The sequence below is a fragment of the Bombina bombina genome, chromosome 11 (assembly GCF_027579735.1).
Source record: "Bombina bombina isolate aBomBom1 chromosome 11, aBomBom1.pri, whole genome shotgun sequence".
In the NCBI taxonomy this organism is placed as follows: domain Eukaryota; kingdom Metazoa; phylum Chordata; class Amphibia; order Anura; family Bombinatoridae; genus Bombina; species Bombina bombina.
Window position 1 is genome coordinate 103,205,246 of NC_069509.1, and position 22,551 is coordinate 103,227,796.

The 22,551-nt window shown below is 39.3% G+C and overlaps 1 protein-coding gene across 1 annotated transcript; it reads left to right on the forward strand.

The window, feature by feature from the left end:
- Window positions 1-12,601: 12,601 nt before the first annotated feature.
- Window positions 12,602-15,993, forward strand: LOC128642465 (protein bicaudal C homolog 1-B-like). The gene is given in 3 exon segments (XM_053695240.1): window positions 12,602-14,867; window positions 14,870-15,074; window positions 15,076-15,993. Coding segments are annotated over 3 exon segments (2,919 nt in total). The 5' UTR covers window positions 12,602-12,607; the 3' UTR covers window positions 15,530-15,993.
- The last annotated feature ends 6,558 nt before the right edge of the window (window positions 15,994-22,551 follow it).

Sequence of the window (22,551 nt, forward strand, 5' to 3'; positions counted from 1 at the left end):
CACTTACAACTTGCGCTTCCATCCGGTCCTTGTCTGTTGCCAACGTAAGTGCGGTAGTTTCTGAAAGCCTCCGCTCAGTCCCCAGTCAATAAGCGATGACCTCCGCTTACATCAGGTGGCTTGCTGGTCACTTGGCTGGCTCTTTGTATTAATGTTGGCCAGTTGTTTGCAGAGCTCCTTCTTATGCGGCCATACTCTCGGCTCACTAGCGCCGCCCCCCCTTTCTTTAATTATTTTTTTATTAGACAGTGTTAATATGAGTAACTGTACTTGTAACTGTAATGTATTTTTGATGTGCTTTGTGCAACTTTTTTGTTTCAGAAAACAGTTAACCACAGCTCAGAGAGCTGTAAGGATTGAAGCGTAATACTGATTGCGGTCACGCATTTGCATTTACATTCAACTTGTAATATCAGCGCAATTAAAAAGGCTCGCAAAGAAACAATATAACTTGGGCAAAACAGTTTGCACCTCACTTGTAATCTAGCCCAATGTATTTTAATAAATAAATATATATATTTATATATATGTACACGTCATTCTTCTACATCTATGTTGATCCTTATTTATTAAAAAAACGTCAAAAACACGCGCGTCAAGTATGGTGTGAAGAGCATCGGACTGGTGTTAACTAACATTTATCGATGTTGCGGTTATTCGTGTTTTTCCCAACTTTATTTATACCATTTCATTACTGTCCATGAACAAGCACATTTCTCTAAAGCTAATATTTTATATTTCATATGTTAATGCCCAAGAAATAGATTGATTTATACCTCAACAAACAATATCTCATAGAAAGTTATTTTTATATTGATTTGTTATATGATACTTTCACAAAAATTAATGTGTATTTGCATTTGTAGGAGTCATTTTTTATTTTTATTTTTTAAATTATTATTAATGCTAGAATTTGTACATACTGTATATCCTTGCACATACTTGTATGTATGTATATATATATATATATATATATATAATATCCATTGAAAGCAGAGCGCACTGTAGCGCAATGAGACTCCTCAGTTGGTAAAAGTTCACATTTATTATAAAGAGTAAAAGCATGACAGCCAAAAAAACAGCTGTAGAAAGCACACAGTATAAAAACAGACACATGTCAACGGTCAGGACCTCACGTAGACATGTTTCGTGCGTTTGCGCACTTGGTCACGGCTTGAATGCAGTCTTGATGTGCTTTATAGCACATTTGTTAAAGGAACAGTACCTCTAATTGCAACATTGTGTCTTTTTTATGTTACAAGTGAATTATGTCAATGATATCATTTGCAAAATAACCATGTTATACCAATAGTATTATATCACAGTTCAAACTTCTCCCTTTGGAAACGTATTTAAACATTTATCAACAATGATTTCTTTTGAATACAAAATCAAATAGATATATAGAAAATTTATGTATATCATTTATATGCTTTATATCTCTCTAGTTTTTTCTCAGTGATAAACATTAGTGCACTATATTGAACAGAGAGAATATCGGTGGACACTAAGGTTATTTTAACTTACAAATAGATCTAAATCTCTCCTCATATTCATACCTTGAGGATTACTAGTTTTTAATGTAAATATCCAAAAGACTTCTCGTTTATTTAGTTTGTCTTCCCTATCACCCCCACGTTTCCACATGGGAACATAATCAATTCCCTGGATCTTAAGCAAGGATGCATCAGAATTATGACAAGTTTTAAAATGTCTGGATACCGGAGTATCTGTGTCATCATCCTCAATGGACCTTAAATGTTGCAGAAATCTGTCTTTAATACTACGTTTCGTTTTACCTACATACTGAATTTTACATAGTTGGCATATAAGTAAATACACCACATGTGTTGTTGAACAATTTATATAATAATTAATATTATATTCTTGCTGAGTGACAAAGGTAAAGGTATTACCTTCAATTACGTGGTTACAAGTTTTACAGATATTTCTTCTGCACCTGAAAAGGCCCTTCCTTTCTTTCAACCAACATTTATTAGATTTACTGGGAAGATCAGAGGGAGAAAGATAATTAGATAATGCTTTGCCTCTCTTAGATATTAAATCTACTCCTTTACTGGTTATTTCTTTCAGGACTGGATCTGAATATAGAATGGGAATGGTTTATTTTATGATTTTGCTTATGTTTTTAAAATCTGTGCTATAGGTAGTAATAAACCTAGGTTTATCTTTATCTCTAGAATCAGAATATTTGGTTTTATTGAGACCCTGTCAATCTGCAACTATTCACTGCTCTCTGGTGTTTTTTACTCTCTTGTAACTCTCTTCTGGTACGTGAATAGAGACCCTGTCAATCTGCAACTATTCACTGCTCTCTGGTGTTTTTTACTCTCTTGTAACTCTCTTCTGGTACGTGAATAGAGACCCTGTCAATCTGCCACTATTCACTGCTCTCTGGTGTTTTTTACTCTCTTGTAACTCTCTTCTGGTACGTGAATAGAGACCCTGTCAATCTGCAACTATTCACTGCTCTCTGGTGTTTTTTACTCTCTTGTAACTCTCTTCTGGTACGTGAATAGAGACCCTGTCAATCTGCAACTATTCACTGCTCTCTGGTGTTTTTTACTCTCTTGTAACTCTCTTCTGGTACGTGAATAGAGACCCTGTCAATCTGCAACTATTCACTGCTCTCTGGTGTTTTTTACTCTCTTGTAACTCTCTTCTGGTACGTGAATAGAGACCCTGTCAATCTGCAACTATTCACTGCTCTCTGGTGTTTTTTACTCTCTTGTAACTCTCTTCTGTTACGTGAATAGAGACCCTGTCAATCTGCAACTATTCACTGCTCTCTGGTGTTTTTTACTCTCTTGTAACTCTCTTCTGGTACGTGAATAGAGACCCTGTCAATCTGCAACTATTCACTGCTCTCTGGTGTTTTTTACTCTCTTGTAACTCTCTTCTGGTACGTGAATAGAGACCCTGTCAATCTGCAACTATTCACTGCTCTCTGGTGTTTTTTACTCTCTTGTAACTCTCTTCTGGTACGTGAATAGAGACCCTGTCAATCTGCAACTATTCACTGCTCTCTGGTGTTTTTTACTCTCTTGTAACTCTCTTCTGGTACATGAATATTTACATAGAGCAAATTATTTTAGGTTGTTAATTTAGTCCTACATCTGTTGTACTGTTATCCAATGTGTTATTTCTAATGTTCATTTAACTGCCATGTGATGTTCAATCCTTATCAATACTTGCTATTAATCTAAAATGTATAGCTGTCTTATTCCATAGTTTTAACCTCCCCCAAATTTTATTGTCTGTTTACTTAACATCTCACCCTGACCAGACCAGAATCTAACTTTCCAATTGGCCTTTCCAATTGTCTTTGATTAGCAATCAACTAAATTTAGTGGACTCAGCTGACTGCCCTCCCTGCAAATATTTCACACCAGTCTGAGATGTGCATTGCACAGTGATGTGCATTGCTATTCAACATATGTTCACATTTTCAAAGTGAACATTTTATAAGTGATTCACTAGCAATATAGCAATAGAATTATACAAGAACTGAACAAGGATTGGGCAAGGGGCAAGACAGAAGGCAAGTACTTTTGTAATATTATGTTTGAAATACCTTACTGTTTTCAAATGCGATTGCTACTGTAATACTGTGTCTTATGTGTTTAACTGGTTCCCTCTTTTGTAAAAATGCCTAATATCTTCTTATTCCTTTTTGAGGCCTTTTGTCTCTATAACAAACTACATTATTCAATTACTCCTTCTCCCTCTCCACCTGCACTGTTTATTAGCCCATCTCTCTTAAACTCACATTACTTTTGTACTCATGAACTTTACCTATTCCTAAACACTCTCTCTCCCCCCTGCACCTTGTCTCAAAAGCAGTCTCACTACTGCAAATCTGTATCTCATCTTATGTCACTCTCCCTCTTGCTTCTACTAACTGCTGGCGACATCTCCCCTAATCCTGGTCCCCAACAACTGCCTAGCCGTGCACATCCATGTGTACCATCCCACAGACTCAAAAAACAAAACTCTGACAACCTTACTCACATTCCTCTTGCATCAAAAGCCACTTCCCCTTTCACTTGTGAACTTTGGAACTCTCGCTCTGTTTGCAACAAACTCACTTCTATACATGACCTCTTTATCTCCCGCTCCCTCAACCTTCTGGCCCTAACAGAAACCTGGCTCTCTCCCCTAGACACAGCATCCACTGCTGCTCTGTCACATGGGGGTCTCCACTTCAGCCACAATCCTAGGTCTGGTAATAGACAAGGAGGTGGTGTAGGTATTTTACTTTCCTCTCATTGCACCTTTCAACAAATACATCCCATCTCTTCCCTCACATTTTCCTCATTCGAAACCCACATGATTCGCTTATTCTCTCCTCTTTCTATACGTGTCGCAGTCATATACCGTCCTCCTGGCTCCTCAACTCAATTTCTAGATCACTTGGCTGCATGGCTACATTATTTCCTTTCCTCAGACACCCCTTCCCTCATTCTTGGTGACTTCAACATCCCTCTTGACAATCCCACTGCCTCCTCTGCAAAACAACTTCTGCAACTCACTTCCTCTTTTGGTTTGTCACAATGGACTGATTCTCCCACTCACAAAGATGGTCACTCCCTTGACCTGATCTTTAGCTATCAATGCACCCTTTCAAACTTCACAAACTCCCCCTTTCCTCTTTCTGACCACCATCTCCTTACTTGCAACATATCATCCCTCCCTACAACTCTCCCTCCTTCTACTCCTCACACCAAACTTCACAGAAGCATTACGTCATTAGATCAACAACAGCTTTCTAATTCCATCAAACCTCTCCTCTCATCCTTCTCCTCCTTTTCATGCCCTGACCAATCTATCTGCCACTATAATTCCACCCTTACATCCGTCCTTGACAATCTCGCCCCTCTTACGATAGCTCGGAAATCAAACACTCATCCTCAGCCCTGGCATACTCCTCTGACATGATACCTATGCAGATGTTCCCGTACTGCTGAGCGGCACTGGAGAAAATCTAGGAGTTCAGCTGATTTTCAATACTACAAATTTATCTTGAACTCCTACTACTCTGCCCTTAATTTCCATAAGCAACACTACTTCTCTACTCTTATTTCTAATCTTTCTTCAATCCCAAAATGTTTGTTCTCCACTTTCAATACTCTTCTCCGCCCTCCCCCACCTCCTAATACAACTTCTCTGTCAGCTCAAGACTTTGCCAACCACTTCAATAACAAAATCAACTCCATCAGAAATGAAATCAGCTCTCAACATAATTCCATTCTCTCACCCCCTCAAATGTTCTCAATCAACCACAACCCACATAACCTTAAACTTAGCTCATTCTCACCTGTTACTGAGGAAGAAGTTTCGGCACTTATACTGCGCTCTCACCTCACTACCTGTCCCCTTGACCCTATCCCCTCACAGCTACTCCCCTCCCTCTCTGCCACCCTTACCCCTATACTCACACACACTTTCAACCTCTCCTTCAGTACTTGTATATTTCCCTCATTGCTGAAACATGCACTGATCACACCTATCCTCAAAAAACCTTCCCTTGATCCTACCTCCCCATCCAACTACCGCCCTATTTCCCTCCCTCTTGCATCAAAGCTTCTCGAAAAACTAGCTTATGCACGCCTTTCCCATTTCCTTACAATAAACTCCCTCCTTGACCCATTGCAATCTGGATTTCGTCCCCATCACTCCACAGAAATAGCAATTGTTAAGGTTACCAACGACCTACTTACAGCAAAATCAAAAGGCCACTTCTCTCTGCTTATTCTCCTTGATCTGTCCGCAGCCTTTTAACACTGTTGACCACCCTCTCTTGCTCCAAACCCTCCAATCCTTTGGCATATGTGACACAGCTCTCTCGTGGCTCTCTTCCTACCTGTCAAACAGTACCTTTAGTGTAGCCTTCTCTGGGGCCTCCTCTGCCCCGTCACCACTTTCTGTCGGAGTACCGCAAGGCTCTGTCCTCGGTCCCCTTCTCTTCTCAATCTACACGTCATCACTAGGTTCCCTAATAAAGTCCCATGGTTTACAATATCATTTGTATGCCGACGACACCCAAATCTACTTCTCTGCACCAGACCTTTCTCCTTCCTTGCTAACCCGTGTCACTAACTGTCTTTCTCACATCTCCAACTGGATGTCCTCTCACTACCTCAAGCTAAATCTCTCCAAAACTGAGCTCCTTATTTTCCCCCCTTCTTCAAAACTCTCCACCCCCAATCTCTCTATAACTGTCGACAACTCCATCATTACCCCTACCCCGCATGCCCAATGTCTCTGGGTCACATTTGACTCAGATCTTTCTTTCACTCCTCACATTCAGTCTTTGGCTAAAGCCTGCCGCTTCCACCTTAAAAACATCTCTAAAATTAGACACTTCCTTACACAAGACACAACTAAGATTTTAATCCACTCTCTCATCCTCTCCCGCCTCGATTACTGCAACTCTGTCCTCTCTGGTCTCCCCACCTACCGCCTAGCTCCTTTACAATCCTTAATGAATGCCTCTGCCAGACTCATCTTCCTTACAAGTCGCTGCTCCTCTCTGCCAATCTCTTCACTGGCTTCCTCTTGCCTCTAGGATCAAACACAAAATTCTCACTCTGACATACAAAGCCCTCAACTGCACTGCTCCCCCCTATATCTCAGATCTTGTCTCCAGATACTCTCCCTCCCGTCCCCTTTGCTCTGCTCAAGACCTCCTACTCTCCTCCTCTCTTATCACCTCATCACACTCCCGTTTACAGGACTTCTCCAGACTAGCTCCCATCTTGTGGAACTCTCTGCCTTGCTCCACAAGACTCTCTTCTAGTTTTAAAAGCTTCAAGTGCTCCCTAAAGACTCTACTGTTCAGGGATGCATACAACCTACGCTAACCTTACTTTATACTAGTTCCTCTCCTCCATTGCTATCCCTTGAACCCCCTAGCATGTAAGCTTAAGAGTCCAGCTGTTTGTTGATCACCTTCTCAAGAGCTGACTGCAACAGTGCAACTCTTGGCAGGGCCCTCTACCCATTTGATCCCTATAACTGTTTTTTTTTGTACTCCGCCTTTGTTAATAGCGCTGCGGAATCTGTTGGCGCTCTACAAATAACCGATAATAATAATAATAATAATATACTTAAGCAAATCCTCCCTTGTCTTGTGTTGTATACTCTCTTTTGCCTTTGTTAATATGTTTTCATTGTATCCTCTGTGTTTCAATCTTTAAGTTATTATTTTACACTGTTTTGTATAATCTTCATTATTGGAACAGTTTCTTTTAGCGCTGATAAATTCACCTTTAGGGATACCTCTTAATACATGTCTCGGATGGCATGAGTTGTATTGTAGTGTAGTGTTGCCAGCTGTGGGCTTTCTGTAAAGTGTAGTTATTATATCTCCATTTTCAAGATCTGCTTGTAAATTCAGATCCAAAAAATTAATGGTTTCTGAATTATATTCCCCCACAAACCTTAAACCACAATCATTCTGGTTAAGATAACTGCAAAAACATTCTACTTCTGTTGAGTCACCATCAAAGATGAAAAGCAAATCATCTATGTATCTGAAGAAATGTATGATCTTTCCTTTGAAGGGGTTTCTCTCTCCAAAGACGTGGAACAGCTCCCACCAACCCATAAATAGGTTGGCATAGGAGGGGTCAAACTTTGCCCCCATAGCTGTTCCACGCCTTTGGAGAAATAACTCACCTCCAAACATAAAAAGATATTCAATGGCACTAAGTAAAAATGATTTAGTTGCTGATTCATAATCACTGTAGTGTTTTAAAAAGAACTCCATGGCAGATATACCTAAATTATGCTTTATACATGTGTATAATGAGGCTACATCCACTACCAAAAAATTGTAGCTATCTATCCATTTGATGTTAATTAATTTGTTTAGTAATGCAGTGCTGTCCTGTATATAACTTAAGAGTCCCTTTACAAGGGGCTGTAAGAATGTATCCACTAAATCAGATAAGGGTTCATTCAGGGATTTAATCGCAGCAATTATTGGTCGCCCAGGGGGACATATGGGGTCTTTGTGTAATTTAGGGAAGTAATGAAATACAGGAATTACTGAATTTAAAGGTGTAAGAACTTCTTCTATAGATAAAGTAATAATGTTGTCAAGTTTAGCCTTTCGAATTATACCTGTCATTTCTTTCCTAAACTCTTTTGTAGGATTGCCTGTTAATTTTAGATAAACCTCCTTGTCTGATAGTTGCCTCTTTGCCTATTTAAGGTAATCATTGGTGTTTAAAATGACCACATTACCACCTTTATCAGATGGGCGGATCATAATATTTTCATTATCTTTTAATATTTTTAATGCAGCCTTTTCCTTATTAGACAAATTAGTATAGTGTTTGTTTTTCTTTTTGAGATTTTTCTCATTTAAAATTCTCAATTTATCCTCTACTGTCTTCTGAAAGATATCAAGGACCCTCGGTCTAGTATGCACCGGATGAAATGAGCTTTTCTTTTTTTTTTTTTAATTTTTAATTTTTTTATTTGAGAAATTTCACAAATAACATACAAGTCGACAGTATGCAACAATATCAGCAATCCAAAACAAATAGATGCAACAACAGGGGCAATCACAAGCATCGCTATAACAGATACAACTGAAGTGTTGCAGTTTCAATAAAAATCTTTCTTTTTTTTTTTTTTTTTTCCTTTCTTTTTCACAAATTAAGAAGGTTATATACAGACATACATAAACTCTCATAGTTTAATAAGAAGTAGATAAAAGAGTTAGGAGAAGGAGGTATTAGGAGAGAAGGTGGGGAGGGTCGAGAGACCGTCGCTGTCAGGGGAATATATCATGGCAGTGATTTGGGTGGTTTGGTATCTTTCATTTTGGGAATTTTTCCCACCAGGGTGACCAGATCTCATGATAGAAATCTAGTTTGTCTAGCACTGAGTAAGAGTATGCTTCAATTTTTATAAGGAATTTAACAGTAGCCAAAATCTGTGAAATGGAGGGAGGGGTGAGCTGTTTCCAGGCTTTCACAATTTCTAGTTTACTTGACATAAGTATATAAATGGCTAGAGCTTTGCGTGCTGGGGGAAGGTTTGGAAAGTCTAAATGTAGTAGGCAGGTTTGTGGGCTCAGAGCAGGGGTGATACCTAGGGAGTGTAAGATGTCAGAGATCTGGAGCCAGACTGGGGCCACCTTGGGGCAAGACCACCAAATGTGTGCCTGCGTTCCCAGCAACCCCTCCAGCAGGTGGGTGCGTGCGAGTCATATATCTTATGAAGCGTGGTTGGGACTAAATGCCAGTGAACCGTGATCTTATAATGCAACTCCCACAAGGTCGTGCAATGTAATAATTTCTTAGTAAAAGTTAATTCTCTATACCAAGAGTCAGCGTCGGCCGTAAAGTTCAATTCTGTCTCCCAAGCTATGTATTGTGAGATTTTATGCTTTGAAGAGGGGTCTAATAAGATCTCATAATGGAACGACAAGGTTCCTTTAAGTTTGTGGGTCTGCGACCATCTCTGCTCCCAGGCTGTGACTGGCCTGAGGTTCTTTCTGGGGAATCCCCATGATCTTACTATTGAGCAGAGATGAAAGGTCTCGAATCTTAGAGAAGTCGGGGTTCGCAACTTATTGAGAGTTCTTTAGCCTGATCGTATAAGTCAGCAATACAATTTACATCAAAATTGTCCAGCTAGAGATGTGCGAGTCAGGTAGGCAAAAAAGGACACTAACTATAGTTTGCCTCGGGGAAGGGTGGGGGGCAATCAGATTCAAATGTCTCACTTGATCCCAAAGGTGCAGAGTATCAAGGATCACCGGGTTTGTGACACCGAGACTTTTCCAGTAGTGAGATGGGATCCAGGGCAGATCGGCTAAACATAGTCCTGGGGGGAGGAGGGACTGCTCGGCCCTCCTCCAGGAAGCCGGGCTCTCCTGATGACTCCAATACATGAGGTGAGTTAGTTGAGCTGCTTGATAGTACAAGATAACGTTTGGCAGACCAAGTCCACCTTTATCGCATTTCCTCTGCAAGGTTTGCCTAGAAGTTCTGGGGTTCTTAACTTTCCATACATAACTAGAGATAAGGCTCTGGAGCTTGTTGAGAATTGGTCTAGGTATATTACTTGGAAGTGAGTGGAATAAATAAGTAACCTTAGGGATGAAGGACATTTTAATGGCAGCAATCCTGCCTGTCCAAGAAATTTCACGGAAGTCCCAGGAGTCTAAAAGTTTTTTCCACTCAGGAAGTCTTTCTGTAAAGTTTTTAGAGATGACCGAGGACATGCTAGGAGAAAGGTGGATACCAAGTAGTTTAATAAAACAGGGAGACCATTGAAATTTGTATTGTATCTGTAGGGAGGAAAGGTCATGTGCTGGGATGTTGATATATAGGGCTTCTGTTTTAGAGAAGTTGAGTTTATAATGGCTTTAAGTGCCTTAAACTGATAGATTATCTTGAACACTGCTGGGAGCGACCTCAGCGGGTTTGTGAGCATAAGCGTGATATCATCCGCATATAATGAGATAATATGCTGAGAAGACCCCATCAGAACTCCAGAAATATCTGGATCTGCCCTTATAGCCTGAGCGAGCGGCTCAATGGCAAGCGCGAACAGGAGCAGGGAGAGGGGGCACCCCTGTCTCGTCCCATTCGATATTGCAAAACTATTGGATTGAAACCCTACGCCTTTGACTCTGGCTGTCGGACATGAATAAAGAGCTTGAATTGATAGAATGAATTTCTCTGGGATTCCGAAAGCGTGCAGGGTTTCCCATAGATACTCCCACCTCACCCTGTCAAAAGCTTTCTCAGCGTCTAACGACAGGGCTAACGTGGGAGTACCATTTTTTGAGCATTCAATCTGAATATCGAGAACCCGCCGTGTTGCATCAAGCTTTTCTTTTTTAAATGACTGAACTTTGTGTCTTTTTCTTTTATCCTGTCTAAGTTTTCATTATTACCCTCATCTGCTAGATCCCTGACTGCACATAAATCAGAGAAGGACAGGGTGTTGACAGAAATGTGTGCAATATTTTCATTTGTGGAAGTATTATTGATCTCACTTTGTGTCACCTGCTTAGTCATTCCCAAAAAATGCTTTTGCAATGTTAATTTCCGGACAAATTTGTTAACATCCAGAACTATTTAAAAGAGGTTGAAGTGAGCAGATGGCACAAAGTTTAGACCTTTAGACAGTAACTTAATTTGTGTAGTACTTAAAGCTACATTAGACAAATTACACACATTCATATCAGAATCTATTTTTGTTTGTTCTGTCCTTGTGATCTCGTTATGTATTTCTTCTGGTGATTTTTCTTCTGATGTTGATTGTGATATCTGTTGCTGCTTTCTCCTTTTGCCCCGCCTACCTCGGTGTGTTTTTTTTACTTTTCCTGGAAATGTCTGAGGATCCTCGTTTTTTGCGCTCTGCTTTCATTGGATATTACAAATCATTTTGACGTGGCTCACAGACCGGGTTTTGATCGCACCAGCTGCAAGTCTCTTCTGATCATCGACACACCCACTCTCTCAAATGTGCCATATTACAGGTACATTTGTCATTTCTGACTTTTAGTGTTGGATCTATGTAGGATCTCGTTGTGCGCTTATACACAGTGTGTTGTTTGTATATATATATATATATATATATATATATATATATATATGTGTGTGTGTGTGTTATTTCAGAAATCTTGGGCTGGCATATAAGATAACATTTCTGACTGAAAAAGAAATTCAAGAGAAGGAAGAAATACACTGAAAATAGCATGCCAGTAAAGAGGTGATTTTAATTTCTGATGTATGTGAATCATGACAGTTTAAAGTTAGGTGGGCTATCCCTTTGAGCTATAAGCTTAAGATTCTATTGAATCAAACATCAATTCGAATTTTAAAATCCTTGTCTAAAATATTACACTGTGTGTCCTAATGTCAACATCAATGTTTATCTTTAATACTAATTTCACATATACATACTTTTAAAGTATAATACACAATGTAACAAATTGCACTTACAAGTTCTGATGAGTAATCAATGACACAAGTATCGAGCAATTTGATTTGTTAGTGATAGTTTATAATGTGTATTTAAATCAGATTGGCAGATGTCATAAATCATGTGATTATGCATGTTCCAATCAAAAGTGGTGGACAAATTCACTAGTGTGTGGGTTATTTAGGACTTTGGGTCATAATTGGTGTGAAAAGTGTTAAGTCAAATATGGCGCGAAGTGGAGAGTGGGACTTGTATTGCATGGCTTAAACATGGTGCACATAGCTTTTCCAACAAATAAAAAGGAAGTTAGCTTCATTATGTTGTGTATTTATTTCATTTTTATCTCTATATCTATTTGTGCGACAAGTTTGGGGCAAAAGTTTGCACCAAATATGTACAAATAATATTGTCCCCTTGCTTTGTATTGAGAGACAAAGTTGTAGCATAATCCATAAGTAGTAATGTATTTTTCATTTTTATCCCTATATCTACTAGTGCACTAAATGTGGAGAAATAATATTGTTTGATTTAGAAAGGGTATACAATTTTAATAACGTTTCTAATTTACTTTTATCATGTAATATACTTCATTCTGACAGAATCTGATAAAACACAGGCGCTGTGCAGCACTATGGCAGCTCAGTGCGACTCCATGAGCGGATACATGACCCAGTCAGACCCGGGCTCCAACAGCGAGCGAAGTGCTGACTCCCCACTGCCCTGTTCGGAAGATGATTCTCTTGGCCCTGCTGCCCCCCACGATCCTGAGTGGGGTGAAGAAAGATTCCGAGTGGATAGGAAGAAGTTGGAGACCATGTTGCAAGCTGCAGCAGAAGGCAAGGGGAAAAGTGGGGAAGACTTCTTTCAGAAGATTATGGAAGAGACAAATACACAGATTGCTTGGCCTTCCAAGCTGAAGATAGGAGCAAAGTCAAAGAAAGATCCCCACATCAAAGTTTCTGGCAAAAGAGAGAATGTGAAGGAAGCAAAAGAAAGGATTATGTCTGTTTTAGACACAAAGAGCAACCGGGTCACATTAAAAATGGACGTCTCGCACACAGAGCATTCACATGTTATTGGTAAAGGTGGCAATAACATTAAGAAAGTGATGGAAGAAACTGGGTGTCATATCCACTTTCCAGACTCAAACAGAAATAACCAAGCAGAAAAAAGCAACCAGGTGTCCATTGCAGGACAGCCAGCCGGTGTTGAGTCTGCAAGAGTAAGAAAAAGGGAGCTGCTACCTTTGGTGTTAATGTTTGAACTGCCTATAGCTGGAATTCTGCAGCCAATTCCAGACCCAAACTCTCCCACAATTCAGCACATATCCCAGACTTACAATATAACAGTATCCTTCAAACAGCGCTCAAGAGTTTACGGTGCTACTGTTATTGTGAGAGGTTCCCAGAATAATACAAGTGCTGTGAAGGAGGGCACAGCGCTACTTCTAGAGCATCTTGCTGGTAGCTTGGCGACTGCTATTCCAGTTAGCACACAGCTAGATATTGCTGCTCAGCATCATATCTTCATGATGGGAAGTAACGGCTGCAACATCAAACACATCATGCAAAGAACCGGTGCTCAGATTCATTTTCCAGATCCAAATAATCCCTCAAAGAAATCCACAGTCTACCTCCAAGGCACCATAGAGTCCGTCTGTCTTGCCAGACAGTATCTCATGGGTTGTCTTCCACTTGTTTTGATGTTTGACATGAAAGAAGAGATTGATGTAGAGCCACAGTACATCACTCAACTCATGGAACAACTGGACGTCTTCATCAGCATTAAACCAAAGCCAAAACAGCCAAGTAAATCTGTTATTGTAAAAAGTGTGGAACGAAATGCGTTAAATATGTACGAAGCCAGAAAATGCCTTCTTGGACTTGACAGTAGTGGTGTTACCATTGCAAGTCAATCTATGCTATCCTGCCCAATTGCAATGCCGTGCCATGGACTGGATATTTTAGCATCTGCTGGATTGGGACTCACTGGTCTGGGTCTCTTGGGTCCAAATGCACTATCAGTTAATTCGTCTGCAGCTCAAAATTCCTTGCTGAATGCCCTCAATAATGCTGTTAGCCCTCTACACAGCCCGAGTTCTGCTACACCCAACCAGACTTTGTGGGCAACTTCACTAGCAAACGCCACAAATGCTACAGGATTTTCAGCTATACCACACCTGATGATGCCAGCTGCTGCCCAAGCAACGCTAACCAGTTTTCTGCTATCTGGGGTGCCTAACTTTGGGCAAAACACTCCATCTCCACCTCCTGGATTGACTCCAGTGGATGTTCATATGAATGGAATACACTCTGAATCCAAGAAAGTCTCATCCAATTTAAACGGACATGTAAAGACTTCAAACATGAAATATGGTCCAATATCTGCATCATCTCTAGGGGACAAAGTGTTAAACTCAAACCTTCCTGATTCGTCAAGACAGTCAAACAGCCATAAATCCTCAGAACCCGTGAATGCCAAGACTGATTCTGAAGGCTGTAATGACGCTTTTGTTGAAGTCGGCATGCCGAGAAGCCCCTCCCATTCTGCAAACACCAACGAATGAAAGCAAATGCTAAATTCTACCAAAGCACCGTGTGCCAAGAGGCAAACTGTTGAGTTGCTACAAGGCACCAAGAATTCTCACTTACATAATACAGAAAGATTACTCTCTGATTCGGAGATGAGCACTTCAGAAAGTCCAGTGACCGATAAAAAAGCTCCTGGAAGTGAAAGGGCAGCAGAAAGGGCCGCAGCAGCACAGCACAATTCTGAGCGAGTACGACTTAATTCTCAGTCATCATATGCAAATATGCAGGCATATTACTATGAACAAAAAAAGCTTTTGGCAACAAAGGCTATGTTAAAAAAGCCAGTTGTCACAGAAGTAAGGACCCCACAAATACTTGGAGCGGGTTGGGTTTCTCAAAGTCAATGCCAGCGGAAACGATAAAAGAATTAAGGCGAGCTAATCATGTGTCATACAAGCCTACAATGTCAACCAGATATGAGACACCATCCATGTCTCTATCAAGGTCAAAGAGCCGAGAGCAACTGGGAAGCGGCAGTGATTCTGATAACTGGAGAGAACGGAATGGATTCACCCCACAATGATTACTCCTCATCAATTGGGAGTCCCAAACGAAAACAAAATAAATCCACTGAACATTATCTTAGCAGCAGTAATTATATGGACTGCATTTCTTCGCTAACTGGAAGCAACGGTTGTAATCTAAATAGTTCTTTCAAGGGAACAGATCTTCCAGAACTATTCAGCAAACTTGGATTAGGAAAATATACAGACATCTTTCAACAGCAAGAGATTGATCTCCAGACGTTCCTCACCCTGACAGACCAAGATTTAAAGGAACTTGGCATTTCAACATTTGGTGCTCGAAGAAAAATGTTGCTGGCGATTTCAGAGCTGAATAAAAACAGAAGGAAGCTTTTTGAACCAACCAATATACGTTCTTCATTTCTGGAAGGAGGGGCAAGTGGTAGACTCCCACGTCAGTATCACACAGACATTGCCAGTGTCAGCGGTCGCTGGTAGCACCCAGCAAAAAAACTTAACCATAACCGCAGACCTGTGGACAGGCATTACTTTGCATATTCTTACCATCAGCACTTTAAAACACAAGGTGCCAAGGACCAAAGTCCACACAAGTACTTGTGCTTAAAAAACGCTTGTGTTGTCATTCGGAACACCAAATGTGGAATATGTTGTGTACGCCCATGTAGACTGGACCGCATTGCAATAGCAAAAAAATAATGATTTTATGTTTTAGTATTTTATGTATAACTACAATGTATGCACTGAAATTTTACCTTTATAGAATGAAGAATGAGTCTCTCAACTAGAGGGCTTGAATTAATTGTTTTATTGTGGAGGAATTTTCTAGTATTCAAAATAATCAAGATACTTCTGCACTTTACATGCTCTGATTTTGTCTCCTGTGGAAATGTAACGTTCTCTTATTTCCATGAAAACACAATTTATTGACACTAATCAAACATAGCCTTGTGCTTTTCCATCAGTTAAAATGTCATCAATGTATTGTAAAATATTACTATGCACACAATACGCTGGGACCTGGGAACCTTTTTTATTTTATTTTTTAAACTAGTAGATGAGCTTATTTTCCCGTCTATTTAATATTCTATGAACGCTTACAATGATACACATTCACTGTAACAGATTAAAAGGAAAAAAAAAACAGTATGGACTTTGTAGTAGAAGCTGTTGCACTCATGATATCTAGAAGCAGGACAGGGAAGCAGGTTTTCGTATGATTTATTTGCATATAATTTATTTATACCTATTTCCATTACATTTCTTATTCCCCACTTATGATATGTAAGTGTATCTTTAACCCTTTGTGTGCCAGAGGGCTCAAATGCATTGTGTAGCCATGGTACAGCCATTGCTGGCCAGAAAGGGTTAATGGAGTGAGAGCTGGTGACAATAATTTCAGCAAACGTCCTTGTGCGGATATGTATAGCAAATTATTTCTGTTGTCTACATACCTGATCATGTTGGAAGAAGATGTTTACTTTACCCATAACCAAAATTAAACTTATATTTTATATAGTTTATTCAGTATAAAATATATCAACTGTATGTATTTCAGTAATTAACTTTGCCATTATAGACTGTGAAAATGCAAGGCATCAATTGTCTGAATTATGTTAAGTTTGTAATTTTTTTGTATTTGTTTTTGATCTTCAAGGACACACAAGCAAATTACATATTTCATTGAGTACTGTTATGTTCTAGCTAAAGTTGTCGGCATGTATAGTCATAGAGTTCACTTTAGCTGGGGGAAACTTTTTTTGTTTTTTATTCTTGCACAATATGGGATACACCTGCAGTGAGCTGTCTCCGTAAGATACGCTCAACATAAGTAGTACTCCATGGGTTAATAGCACAGACTGGTGCAAATAGAGTAACACATGGCATGTATTGCTTTTATGATAAAATTTCCACAGAAAACATTTGCACACACAAAGGGAATGTTGTTTTTTTCTGTTAATTTCTTTTGCTGCTGCTAATAATTTTGTGGGCATAAGCAACGCAGCAAGTAAATATCTATATTGATTTCTGATTGGGCACTATTTTTTGGTGGTTTTAACTTTACTCACTTTGGCCTAGATTTGGAGTTTGGCGTTAGCCGTGAAAACCAGCGTTAGAGGCTCCTAACGCTGGTTTTAGGCTACCTCCGGTATTTGGAGTCATTAAAAAAAGGGTCTAACGCTCACTTTTCAGCCGCAACTTTTCCATACCGCAGATCCCCTTACGTAAATTGCGTATCCTATCTTTTCAATGGGATTTTTCTAACTCCGGTATTTAGAGTCGTGTCTGAAGTGAGCGTTAGAATTCTAACGACAAAACTCCAGGCGCAGAAAAAAGTCAGTAGTTAAGAGCTTTCTGGGCTAACGCCGGTTCATAAAGCTCTTAACTACTGTGCTCTAAAGTACACTAACACCCATAAACTACCTATGTACCCCTAAACCGAGGTCCCCCCACATCGCCGCCACTCGATTAAATTTTTTTAACCCCTAATCTGCCGACCGCCACCTACGTTATACTTATGTACCCCTAATCTGCTGCCCCTAACACCGCCGACCCCTATATTCTATTTATTAACCCCTAACCTGCCCCCCACAACGTCGCAGCCAGCTACCTACAATAATTAACCCCTAATCTGCCGACCGCAAAGCGCCGCCACCTACATTATACTTATATACCCCTAATCTGCTACCCCTAACACCGCCGACCCCTATATTATATTTATTAACCCCTAATCTGCCCCCCTCAACGTTGCCTCCACCTGCCTACACTTATTAACCCCTAATCTGCCGAGTGGACCGCACCGCTATTATTATAAAGTAATTAACCCCTAATCCGCCTCACTAACCCTATAATAAATAGTATTAACCCCTAATCTGCCCTCCCTAACATCGCCGACACCTAACTTCAAACATTAACCCCTAATCTGCCGACTGGAGCTCACCGCTATTCTAATAAATGTATTAACCCCTAAAGCTAAGTCTAACCCTAACACTAACACCCCCTAAGTTAAATATAATTTTAATCTAACGAAATTAATTAACTCTTATTAAATAAATTATTCCTATTTAAAGCTAAATACTTACCTGTAAAATAAATCCTAATATAGCTACAATATTAATTATAATTATATTATAGCTATTTTAGGATTAATATTTATTTTACAGGTAACTTTGTATTTATTTTAACCAGGTACAATAGCTATTAAATAGTTAAGAACTATTTAATAGCTAAAATAGTTAAAATAATTACCAAATTTACCTGTAAAATAAATCCTAACCTAAGTTACAGTTAAACCTAACACTACACTATCAATAAATTAATTAAATAAAATACCTACAATTACCTACAATTAAACCTAACACTACACTATCAATAAATAAATTAAATACAATACCTACAAATAACTACAATGAAATAAACTAACTAAAGTACAAAAAATAAAAAAGAACTAAGTTACAAAAAATAAAAAATATTTACAAACATAAGAAAAATATTACAACAATTTTAATTTAATTACACCTACTCTAAGCCCCCTAATAAAATAACAAAGCCCCCCAAAATAAAAAAATGCCCTACCCTATTCTAAATTACTAAAGTTCAAAGCTCTTTTACCTTACCAGCCCTGAACAGGGCCCTTTGCGGGGCATGCCCCAAGAAGTTCAGCTCTTTTGCCTGTAAAAAATAACATACAATACCCCCCCCCCAACATTACAACCCACCACCCACATACCCCTAATCTAACCCAAACCCCCCTTAAATAAACCTAACACTAAGCCCCTGAAGATCATCCTACCTTGTCTTCACCTCACCGGGTATCACACCGATCCGTCCTGGCTCCGATATCTTCATCCAACCCAAGCGGGGGCTAGACATCCACTGAAGAAGTCCAGAAGAGGGTCCAAAGTCTTCATCCTATCCGGGAAGAAGAGTAGATCCGGACCGGCAACCATCATCTTCCAAGCGGCATCTTCTATCTTCATCCGATGAGGACCGGCTCCATCCTGAAGACCTCCACCGCGGACCCATCTTCATCCGGCGACGTCCAACTGAAGAATGACGGTTCCTAAGGTACATCATCCAAGATGGCGTCCCTCGAATTCCGATTGGCTGATAGGATTCTATCAGCCAATCGGAATTAAGGTAGGAATATTCTGATTGGCTGATGGAATCAGCCAATCAGAATCAAGATCAATCCGATTGGCTGATCCAATCAGCCAATCAGATTGAGCTCGCATTCTATTGGCTGATTGAATCAGCCAATCGGATTGAACTTGATTCTGATTGGCTGATTCCATCAGCCAATCAGAATATTCCTACCTTAATTCCGATTGGCTGATAGAATCCTATCAGCCAATCGGAATTCGAGGGACGCCATCTTGGATGACGTCCCTTAAAGGAACCGTCATTCTTCAGTTGGACGTCGCCGGATGAAGATGGGTCCGCGGTGGAGGTCTTCAGGATGGAGCCGGTCCTCATCGGATGAAGATAGAAGATGCCGCTTGGAAGATGATGGTTGCCGGTCCGGATCTACTCTTCTTCCCGGATAGGATGAAGACTTTGGACCCTCTTCTGGACTTCTTCAGTGGATGTCTAGCCCCCGCTTGGGTTGGATGAAGATATCGGAGCCAGGACGGATCGGTGTGATACCCGGTGAGGTGAAGACAAGGTAGGATAATCTTCAGGGGCTTAGTGTTAGGTTTATTTAAGGGGGATTTGGGTTAGATTAGGGGTATGTGGGTGGTGGGTTGTAATGTTGGGGGGGGGTATTGTATGTTTTGTTTTACAGGCAAAAGAGCTGAACTTCTTGGGGCATGCCCCGCAAAGGGCCCTGTTCAGGGCTGGTAAGGTAAACGAGCTTTGAACTTTAGTAATTTAGAATAGGGTAGGGCATTTTTTTATTTTGGGGGGCTTTGTTATTTTATTAGGGGGCTTAGAGTAGGTGTAATTAGTTTAAAATTGTTGTAATATTTTTCTTATGTTTGTAAATATTTTTTTATTTTTTGTAACTTAGTTCTCTTTTATTTTTTGTACTTTAGTTAGTTTATTTCATTGTAGTTATTTGTAGGTATTGTATTTAATTTATTTATTGATAGTGTAGTGTTAGGTTTAATTGTAGGTAATTGTAGGTATTTTATTTAATTAATTTATTGATAGTGTAGTGTTAGGTTTAATTGTAACTTAGGTTAGGATTTATTTTACAGGTAAATTTGTAATTATTTTAACTATTTTAGCTATTAAATAGTTCTTAACTATTTAATAGCTATTGTACCTGGTTAAAATAAATACAAAGTTACCTGTAAAATAAATATTAATCCTAAAATAGCTATAATATAATTATAATTTATAGTGTAGCTATATTAGGATTTATTTTACAGGTAAGTATTTAGCTTTAAATAGGAATAATTTATTTAATAAGAGTTAATTAATTTCGTTAGATGTAACTCAATAAATAAAATAAATACAATACCTACAAATAACTACAATGAAATAAACTTGCTGGGCCTATGGCTCTTATCTGCCGTCAATATCTATGTTTCTATGTTTCTATGTAAATTATATTTAACTTAGGGGGGTGTTAGTGTTAGGGTTAGACTTAGCTTTAGGGGTTAATACATTTATTAGAATAGCGGTGAGCTCCAGTCGGCAGATTAGGGGTTAATAATTGAAGTTAGGTGTCAGCGATGTTAGGGAGGGCAGATTAGGGGTTAATACTATTTATTATAGGGTTAGTGAGGCAGATTAGGGGTTAATAACTTTATTATAGTAGCGCTCAGGTCCGCTCGGCAGATTAGGGGTTAATAAGTGTAGGCAGGTGGAGGCGACGTTGTGGGGGCAGATTAGGGGTTAATAAATATAATATAGGGGTCTGCGATGTTAGGGCAGCAGATTAGGGGTACATAGGGATAATGTAAGTAGCGGCGGTTTATGGAGCGGCAGATTAGGGGTTAATAATAATATGCAGGGGTCAGCGATAGCGGGGGCGGCAGATTAGGGGTTAATAAGTGTAAGGTTAGGGGTGTTTAGACTCGGGGTACATGTTAAATTGTTAGGTGCAGACGTAGGAAATGTTTCCCCATAGCAAACAATGGGGCTGCGTTAGGAGCTGAATGCTGCTTTTTTGCAGGTGTTAGGTTTTTTTTCAGCTCAAACAGCCCCATTGTTTCCTATGGGGGAATAGTGCACAAGCACGTTTTTGAGGCTGGCCGCTTGCGGAAGCAACTCTGGTATCGAGAGTTGAAGCTGCGTTAAATATGCTCTATGCTCCTTTTTTGGAGCCTAACGCAGCCTTTATGTGGACTCTCAATACCAGAGTTATTTTTATGGTGCGGCCAGAAAAAAGCCGGCATTAGCTTTTCGGGTCGTTACCGACAAAACTCCAAATCTAGCCGTTTGTTTGATAAACCACTTTTAATATATAAATTTGTAGTATTAAAAATTAGTAAACATTTATACTACGTGGTCCTCTTGTTAGACCAATCCCCACATTTTAATAAAACACATGGGTATTGCTGCATTTATATGCTTTTTTTAAAAAAAAAATAAAGTTTAGTGTTTTCCTTTAATGTAGTAAAATTTGTTTTACGTTTTTATTTTATTTTTTGGCTATAGTTTTAAATGACTAAGTGTAGCTTGGGGATTTTTTTTTTTAAACTGATCACCCCAAAGGTACTGCAGTTTGAAAGGGTTTTATTTACAACGTGAAACCACAAGCACACACAATCACATGTATACTGGAGAATCCTTCTCACTGTTTTTTTTTATTATTATTTTGTTAATGGAACATGATGATACAGATTACAGTATTGTCAATCAGTGCTGCATTATGCAAAAGTTTGTTGTTGGATCCCATTATTTGTTACTTCTTTGATGTGCCTTGAAAGTGACAATATATCTGTAAATGTAGAACAGATACAGATTATATTTCAGTGGGGGGTTGACAACTTTTTTAAATTATTTTTTTAATTAAATGTCGATTGAAATGTATTTTTTTAACTAATCATTTGTTATGTTCAAGAAAATAAATTTATATAACCCATAAAAAAAAAAAAAAAAAAAAAAAAAAATTTTACTTCATTCTCTTGCAGCATCTAACATAAGCTTTCTGTGTTTTCAGACTCCCATTGAGCTCTATGGCATCTGCGACCTCAAGAGTGGTGGATTAAAAACTAGGTACGCTGAGTCATAAAAGACTCAAGCATAAATGTAGAATTTTTTATAACTTTGTGAGAGCTTCAAATAGTGTCGAATAGGAGGGCAAATTAACACAATTCTGCTCGAATACTACGGTTTTCAACTCGCATTGATCTGCGTCGGATTGAGATTGCGGGATCATATTTTACATCACAAATTTCAACATTTGCCGATCTTGACGCTGGAATTCCAGCGTATTTTCAGTTGACCCTTTGATAAATAGGCCCCTTAGGTACTTCTTTGAAAGGTGACATTGCTAGTGTCCTTGGGATCTTGAAATGAGCATTTTATATCACAGTGACCTGCTGAGG